We start from the raw sequence: 9,429 nt of genomic DNA, 5'->3' as shown, positions 1-9,429 counted from the left end.
TAAAGAAGAAGCTAAAATTATAGTTTATACCCGACCCCGACACTAATCAAATAAGAAATTTTCTATACACATTTTTTTAATTAGATAGTTGTAGATAATGAGGACTCAGGTGATATTTAATAGCACATATGATGTTCAATAATTTTTTGTTAATCAAGTTGAATTTCTCTCTTTTAAAAAAAAATAATTGAAGAAAAAAAATAGCCGTTTCCTCCTTGAAAAGAACACTGCCAAACAGTGAAGCCAACCAAGTACATTTATATTACATTAACATTTTCTCGTACTCGGAATATGCATATTAATTTGCTGCTGGACGTTATCCATATATCATCGTCATCTGGTTTAAAATCAGTGTGCATTCGATTTGCTCTCCTTATTTTCAGGTAGGGTAGAAGAATTGGTAAACGGACAAAAAGTCACAGGACATAAAGTCACAAATTTGGTAGGATAAAAAGTCACAGGACAAAAAGCCACAAATATTTTTTTCACAATTGTTTGAATACATAAGAGAAATATCTAGAAATCTTTACTTTTCAATACATATATTCATATTTAAGTCTAGGAAATGTGTCATTACACTGAGTTGAAATATGAACATTTATTTAATTTTAATCATATTTCTTCGCACCATGAAGCCCTTTAAGTGCCATGCCACTTTGACATTTTTGTTTTTTTAACAATTATTGGTCATCTTTAATATTTTCTTGAAAACATTTGTTTACAAAGTTGGTTAATATGCTATAGTTCAAGAAAAATGCCTAAATATTTTTGTAGAAATAAGCGTTTTTTTATTCAAAGAAAATAATCAGAAAAAATAGATTGTGACTTTTTGTCCTGTGACTTTTTGTCCGTGACTTTTTGTCTGTGACTTTTTGTCCTGTGACTTTCTGTCCTACATTCGAAGACAGAAGAGTCAGAAGAGTAATGAACAACATTTATTTTGAATCTGATTTTTTTGTCACAACTAATGTATTGTAACTGTTTGTCTCTATTCAAGTGTTTAACCTATTACAATCATATAGCGTCATTATATTGTTGCAGTTTTGATTCTTTTCAACTGTGTTATTATTGGGGCGCCCATATTCGTCGGGGACACAATTTCGCCGTTTTATGATTTTGAGGTGTAAAAACTTCAAAGGATGGCTTAAATGGAAGAAATATGCCGGTAAATTATAATTTTATAACGAATATGATTATTTCTTAAACTTAGACAAAATTTTGACTCTTACCGCAAAGGACCGAAAAACGGACAACGATTTTCGGCCAATTTCCTGAATGAAAAACACGATTCAAGTTCAAAGAAGTATTTCTTAGTAATTCTTTGACTGATTGCCCAAATTTCAGTTTTTACACCTTTAAAATGTCTGTTATTCATCTATAATGAAATTGGTTTGATAAATATTGTTTAAAGCTATAGTTATTTGGTTTTAAATAGATGTGACAAAACATCAGAAAATTTCAGCCTTTAATTGATCAAACTTTTCAGATGATATTTTTTCCAAAAGACACGTTCTCAAGCTAAGAAGATTTTGCTTTTGATATTATCTCCATAAAGAAATATCAGTATACTTCGAGAACATAAAGACCTGAACATAAACTGGACCATAAACTGCAGAAACCATGGAAAATTATGGCAAAAATGAGAACCCCACTCTACGTCTCATCAATTCTAGTTTCAATAATTTAAAAAAAAAAATGAATAACACAAAACCTTCACATGCAAGACTTTATTTTGCTGAAGGCAATGTTTTATATTTTTTATATCGCCGTAGATAAACAAATGCTTAGGATTATTGTAGCGGGTTCCATGTTTATTCCCATTTTGACCAGAATAAAACAAATTTGCAAAATAGTTCTTTCCCCTTTAAATACACACACAGTCCTCCTTTTGGACCCACATATAGTAACATTAACACTCAGGCTGTAAATCTTTCAACACAGTCTGATAACAAACAAACAAAAAACACCAATAGTTCATGGAAGATACAGATAAAAATCATGATATCTGCAAGTGTAATTTTCACTGTTTTTTTTCTCTCGAAAATTGTCATTTTATAAATTTGTCCATGTTTTCTTCTGCGAAACAAGGTTGCGATGGACAGGAAGCATTAGTTATTTGAATAAATTAGTCGTTTTACCCTTTCCGATTATGTTATATTTGACTGGTACACATGAGTTACATATTAGTAAGTAACGAAAATTTATTTATTACAAATTCGAATATTGACAAAAAATGCTGTGTGATGGTTGTGTTCAAAGGTCAAAGGAGAAAAAATAATGAAAATCATAATCTTCTTTGATTCTGTATAGGATGCCTTTTCACAGTATATGCTTTAGTTGTATGTTTTTCTATGAAATGAAATCCAACAGAGAGTTGGTTTGATGCTCAATATAAATGGGTTTGAATGGGGAAATAATGTTGAGAGTACTCTCCACAAGAGACCAACATGCAACTATAAAAAAAAGCTATGTTGTACGCAGTCCTGCTCGACATGTAGCACCTGTCCGGTAGTCATCATATCAACGGAACTCTATTAATACAAAGTTTATACAGTTTATGTAGTTCGAATATCGGTTTCCCACTTTAACTAGATTCTTAATTTAGAACATAGCTTTTTTCATATGAAGCTTTTTATAATCAAAACACTATATATATATATATATATATATAGGAACAATGACTAGAAGTACAATACATTATGAATATTAACAACACCAAAAATTGATACGCAAAATTTCGTTATTGTTTTTTTCTGATTTTAATCAAGTATTTCTTTGTTAATAACCATTCGGTTTATAGTTTTGTCATTAAGCATGTAATTTGCTTTCATGTGTGATCTTTAAACATTTGTTGCATTAAAAATTGAATATCGGTTTTCGCTCTAGTCTATTTTATTACAGTTAAAACCAGTTATAACGTACAATTGTTCTGTTGTAAGCAAAGATGAAGGAATGTAATTACGGAACATAGGTCAATAGTATAATAATTTTAAATACTGCACCATTGATACGGAGTTCTGGGGGAAAACACCATAAAATATCCTGGCATAATTATTTGTTTGATTTTTTTTTATTTCCCCCCTATCAGTTTAAAATTTGAATGGCAACCCATCAACTCTCTAGCCTAAAGTCTGATTATGTTTTGAATGCTTGTTATATTAAAACATTAACTTTTTTTGATAGAATTTACTAAAACAGATTTAAAACAAGTATGTGTCCAAAGTACACGGATGCCCCACTCGCACTATCCTTTTTCATGTTCCATGGACCGTGAAATTGGGTAATTATCTAATTTGGCATTAAAATTAGAAAGATAATATCATAAGCAACAAGTGTACTAAGTTTCAAGTTGATTGGACTCCAGCTTCATCAAAAACTACCTTGACCAAAAACTTTAACCTGAAACTCCCACTGTCATTTTCTATGTTCAGTGGACCGTGAAATTGGGGCCAAAAGTCTAATTTGGCTTAACAATTAGAAAGATTAGCTCATAAGCAACAAGTGTACTAAATTTCAAGTTGATTGGACTTCAGCTTCATCAAAAACTACCTTGACCAAAAACTTTAACCTGGACGGACGAACGGGACCACAGACGGACGAACGGAACCACAGACGGACGGACGGACGGACGAACGGAGCCACAGACCAGAAAACATAATGCCCCTCTACTATCGTAGGTGGGGCATAACAACCTCTTTGACACGACCCCATTAAGATTTTAACGATCTCAACTTGCGAAGTGCACTGTGTATGTTCTGTAATAACACAGTGGATCATTTGACTTCAATTGAAATGTTTAGCCTTCAATGGCTTCTGTCTGCGAAGAATGTTCAGATTCTATTGGGGACAAACACTGTGTTGACTGTGACAGATATTTTTGTCTGAACTGTAAACTAACTCACTTAACTGTAGGCAAGTTTCCAACTCATTCATTTCACAACGTTGAACCAGTAAAGGAAAAAAGACGGACAGAAAACCATTCACAAAATAAAAGAAAAGCTGACACTCTGATCAAACCAGCAGTGCAAATGGCCGACCTTGATATAGAAAATCTTCCACATAATTACGGAGACCCTGAAAAAAATACAGACAACACAGACTGGGATGGTAAAAAGAAAGATGCAACACCGGCCACGACGGACAACAAAACAGACACTGTCGTTAAAACCGATACAGTTTTAACTAAATCGGAATCAAGCAACAAGGCTGAGAAACCGAAAGAGGAGACGAACGAAACATTTGAACAACCTTCAGAAAATGTAACCAGCAAAAATGTACCAGACAAACCTGACGATAAGAAAGAAACAAATAAACCTTCTTCAGCAAATACTAACAGCATACCAGATGTTCTAAGTGATACAGAAAAAGACAAACGAATCTTTGAACTCACAGAAACAGAAAAAATAAAGGAACCTAACAAAAGCCACGAAATCGTACCAACAGATAAAACGAATAAAGAAAGCAAAAATTACCGAAGTGAGAAAACGGCCTATTCTATTTTAGAAGTAACAAGCATGTGTAATGATCACAGCGAGGAGGATTTCATATTCATCTGTGATCGATGTGATGTACCAGTTTGTAAAATTTGTGTAGTAAGGGAACATAAAGGTCACAAGCTTTCAGACATCGAAGAGACAGCTACCATGAGAGAAAACGCTTTGGCACATGTGTTAACTCCTAGGATTGCTGGCGCTGTCAGAAACTCGAGCGAAATGAGCCTTAATCTGTCAACCTTTGACTCGGAAATCAATGAAGTGAATAGAGCAATTGAACGACACGGCCAATCGATTAAGGAACTGGTGGACAGACAAGTAGCATTGATGGTAAAAAATGTTAAAGAAAGAGCTGGTCGAAGGAAAAATAAATATTCAGATGTAAACGATACCTTGAACGATGCAGTAGTAAAGGGGAAGTTATTACAACAACGTCACCAGGATTTAACCAAATCAAAGAACGACGGAGCCTTGATCTTGCAGTTAAAAAAACTTTCCAAAGATGCAACAAATTTTCACTATCCGTCAGTGCCAAACTTTCCCAGTGTCAAGTACCACCCACCAAAAGTTACGGAAGGCGATGTTGAAGCGCTTTTTGGAGCCTTTAGTTTTATGTAAGTAGAAAAAGCTCTTTATTTCTTTCAATTTTATTTCATTTTTGTTTGTCAAGAATTATTCTAAATATTCAAAACTATATTAATGACATGAGTTAATAATTACTTATTCAAATTACCTTTCATATCCAGATTTAATTAAGCTGTTTTACAAACTGGGTATCATTTTTAAGTGCATGCTGAAAGGTAATAGTTTATTAAGTATTTCACGAGAAAAGCGCTTAAAGGTAATACTTTACATTTTTAATCTAGTAATGCAATCATATTAAATTAGTTCACCGCACGTGCTCTTTATTTTTTATCCTGTTAAAACATCTGTCTAGCAAGTGCGGACAAATCATGTCGAAAATGTTCATCATCACATGAAATACAAACTCGTACGTCTGCAGTGTTGTAATGGGAAACAAGTTTTGACAATCAGTATTGGCCCATTAACTATTTGTTTAAAACACATGTAGATTGCCAATTGCCAATCAGCCAATAAAACGCATATTAAAAAATCGAAGTGTCCACATGACACTCGAAATAAATCATTACCGCGTGAGTATTATGTAAAATATTTTAAAATAGATTAAAAACATTTCACTTTATTACGAGGCAGATTTTTTTTATACCAATTGTGTCTAAAATGCCTTTTACAATCATATTTAAACAGTAATACTTCAATTTAGACTATAAGTTTTTGTTGCTTTTTTTAATTAAATTTCGAACTCCTTCCTAAGCCACAGCGTATGTTCAATAACTGTCACTGTCGTCTACTTCTTTAAGGCAGCAACCATTTGCAAACAATCTATTTTTCTCGCGACAAGTCGAAAACAATTTTTTTCTTTCAATTTTAGCATTACATATAGTGGCATCTGAGGGTGAATCAGAATCAAAAACAAATTATTTTTTTTCTCCAAAAACTGGAAAAAAACTTTTTTTCTCCAAAAAAAACCATAGCACCCCCCCCCCCCCCCCCGAAAATCAAATGGTTGCTGCCTAAATGAAACTGGTATTTTTTTATTCATACCTTCATCTCTCTTTACTTAACAGGTACATTCGAGCTCTTTATTGACATCAATTATTGTAAGAGTCAGTCGTAGCCCCTTTTAACTTGTGACAGGTTCCAAAGAACCGAAAAAAAAAAAAAAACAAACTTGGTATGCAATTTCTTAATCTGATCATATTCAAATATTTTGTTTAAAGATTCAGTCAATTTTAAGTTGCTTCCAAGCTAAGGATTATGTACCCTTGTGTTGATTCAATGCTAAACATATGGAAATTTTATAGAAAATCCACAGCGTTTATCCTTGTTCTCTCATATTTGTCAATTTGGTGACTGATAGATATAGAATTATTGCATGCAGTGCTAGCATTGATTTCCTTTAAACAAGTTTATTAATGCAGTTATTGGTTAAAACAAATATAAATATAGACCAAATCAAGTAAACCTTTTAGGGTGCGCTCGATTTTAGTGACTCAGCACGAGCTGTTTTGGAATTTATAGGTTGCTTAGAACTTTTTGTAAAAAATAAACACTAGCACATCATAGAAAAGCAAGTGAGTAATCTATGTTTCAAATTTTATAAGAACAATCTCTGTATTAAAGGCTGTGGATTTTCTATAAAAATCTTGGTTTATTTGCCACAAAGTCCTCTTTTTCTATTAAATGCAATGAAACAGTAAATAATAATGTTTTGCATCAGGTTTCCCCTTAGTATATGTACAAAATGGCCTATCTCTATTATTCATTATATCTGTAGTTTTGATACTATTGAAGTTTGAAAAGTTCGTACAAAAATGGCTACAGAAGGGGTCAGAAACCTTAAGGGAAATGTTACCTGTGTGATCTCATTGAAGATTAAATAGGTTATTTGATTTTTTTTATTAGCGACATGGATCCAAGATCCAACAGGTTACCAAAAATGATACCACCTGCTAACATGTAAGTACACACATAGCTGTATAGCAAATGACAACAAACTGTTGAGGAAAATGGCACATATAATATAGAACAGAAATGATTTTGTGAATACATGAATGTAGCTTGATACTGGAAAACTCTATCTGATCCAGGTATGTTGTTTTAGAAATCTAAGTGAAGCTTCGACAGATTCAAGTACTGAAGTTGTTTCATCTGTAATGTGTCCGCGTACCATCACATTTAATGAGAAACACCTTTCAGCTAGGTTAATAATGATAGAAGACTTATAATAATATATAGCAGTATATTCATACTATATGTTTTCTTATTTTTATTTTTTTTTAGCTATGAACGTTATGATAAAAGTGCAAGCCAAATTAACCGTTTACTTCAAACTAAATAATATGCTTATTATTTGATGTTTAAAAGTATAATGCTGGGTATACTGTATACAAGCTGAAAACTCACTTATTTACTGATTGCAGATGAAATTCTTAATTACAATGCAAAAATTTATACAAACAATGCAAGCAATCCACCCTAACTTTTAAACTACAAGCATTAGGAAAATAGCTCTAACAAACATATAGAATTAATATAAGTATGTATTTCAGATATTCTACTCCGAAACACAGATGGCAGTGTTGTAGATGTGGGTAAGTCATACCAGTATATCTATTATAACAATTTCATCTTCCCTCATTGTATTGTGCAAAGTCAAAACAAAAACAAATGATAATAAGTCTTGTTTTAGAATCAACTGTAAGATTTTGCTAAAAGTGGGAAGACATGCATCTCTCTTTGCTATTGTTAATTAAAACACCTCGAATCGATACATCTTCGAAGCAAATCTTTCTATTCAATTAAAGAGATTTCTGAATTTTAATATAAATTAATAAAATGATTTTTCTATTGCAGTACAGACCAGATAAATGAGTAAGTACAGTGATATCGAAGAAATGTGACAATGATTATAAATTTTTGACCTGCTTGTAGAAAAAAGGATGAAAAAATCAGAACCCAACAGGATTCTGTTTTTAAAAGAAAAATTGTAAGGGACAACCAAAAATCACAAGTCATAGAAATGAACAATGACGTGCATATAACAAAGAAAGAAAGCGAAAAAAACAACAACATTACACCACACAGGAAAGTAAAGATTGAGCAATATGAACCTGACAAAAAAAGATGTTTCGGTAAGAGGTTCCTTTTAAAAAGGTCATTCATTGTATTGAATACTCGCGCGTTTTTCATGTGTAACAATTTTCTAACACTTAATACATTACCAGATTTATAAACCATTTGCATATATGAATTATCTCATCTAAAACATATTGAAATGTCATTTTTCCGTTATTGAGAAATGGAAATTTAGATAACGTAGACTATTTTTTCATCGAGAAATTAAATAAAATTAAAAGCAGTTACCAAATGTTTTATACATTGTGAAAATCATAGTTCATCTTTTACTCATCTTTTCAGCACCAGCAGGTGAGTTAAGTGTATATAGTTAACAAAGTTACCAGGCTTATAATTTAGTACGCCAGACGCGCGTTTCGTCTACATAAGAATCATCAGTGACGCTCATATCAAAATTATTATAAAGCAAAACAAGTACAAGTTAAAGAGCATTTAGGACCCAAAATTCCAAAAAGTTGTGCCAACGACGGCTAAGGTAGGCTAAGGTAATCTATGCCTGGAATAAGAAAATCCTTAGTATTTCGAAAAATTCGAATGTTATATGTTAGATAATTGTGGTCAGATTACTTGGAAAGAATATATTACAGTAGTCAGTAGTACAATTTAATGAGATGAGTGAAGAACAAAACTATAAAAATAAAAATTACAAAAATATTGCACTCCAAGGAAAATTCAAATTGGAAAGTTCCTTTTCAAATGACAAAATCAACAACTCAAACGAATGGAAAGCAACTATCATATTCCTGACTTGGTACAGGGATTAGAAAATTATGCAGAAAATGGTGGATTTAACCTGGTTTTATAGAAAATAAATCTCTCACTTGTAAGAAAGTCCCATAAAAAATCTTTTATGTTAACAGCAATGGGTGAACAAACAAACAGTAATGAATTCTTTTACTAGCATTTTATTTTTATTATCTTTATATTTTTTGAACTTATTTTTTTTATGTAGTATGATTCTCTTTGTCACCAACGCATAATTGTAATTTTTGTTTTCTTAATATGTTTTTAAATTGATCGTGTTAGAAGCCAATGCATTGTCTTGTGAATGTATTTTCAATCATATGGATTTTCTCGCTTATCTCATGCCAATCTTTTCATGCAGATTTTTTCCTTAATGTTGAGATAAAAAAGTATTGATAATTTGAAAGTACAGTATAACGTAAAAGATTAGTTGCGCTCAACATAAGATTCTGAAGTATTCTTCAATGAAAAC

The 9,429-nt window shown here is 32.0% G+C and overlaps 1 protein-coding gene across 1 annotated transcript; it reads left to right on the top strand.

The window, feature by feature from the left end:
* Positions 1 to 3,756: 3,756 nt before the first annotated feature.
* LOC143071440 (uncharacterized) lies at positions 3,757 to 7,996 on the top strand. The gene is made up of 4 exons (XM_076245707.1): positions 3,757 to 5,107; positions 6,981 to 7,034; positions 7,628 to 7,669; positions 7,932 to 7,996. The coding sequence occupies exons 1-4, from the start codon at positions 3,807 to 3,809 to the stop codon at positions 7,951 to 7,953; spliced, it is 1,419 nt and encodes a 472-aa protein (XP_076101822.1). The 5' UTR covers positions 3,757 to 3,806; the 3' UTR covers positions 7,954 to 7,996.
* Positions 7,997 to 9,429: the final 1,433 nt, after the last annotated feature.

Source organism: Mytilus galloprovincialis, chromosome 4 (genome assembly GCF_965363235.1).
Source record: "Mytilus galloprovincialis chromosome 4, xbMytGall1.hap1.1, whole genome shotgun sequence".
Classification (NCBI taxonomy): Eukaryota; Metazoa; Mollusca; class Bivalvia; order Mytilida; family Mytilidae; genus Mytilus; species Mytilus galloprovincialis.
The sequence above is the reverse complement of the archived record's forward strand: the minus strand, read 5'-3'. Positions and strand labels throughout refer to the sequence as shown.

What these genes read in the sequence shown, in the direction of transcription:
- LOC143071440 (XM_076245707.1), top strand. Translation starts at nt 3,807, where the DNA reads ATGGCTTCTGTCTGCGAAGAATGTTCAGATTCTATTGGGGACAAACAC. An exon ending in ATGATACCACCTGCTAACAT is followed by an intron (nt 7,035 to 7,627) that starts GTAAGTACACAC and finishes TATGTATTTCAG; the next exon opens with ATATTCTACTCCGAAACACA. An exon ending in TGGCAGTGTTGTAGATGTGG is followed by an intron (nt 7,670 to 7,931) that starts GTAAGTCATACC and finishes TTTCTATTGCAG; the next exon opens with TACAGACCAGATAAATGAGT.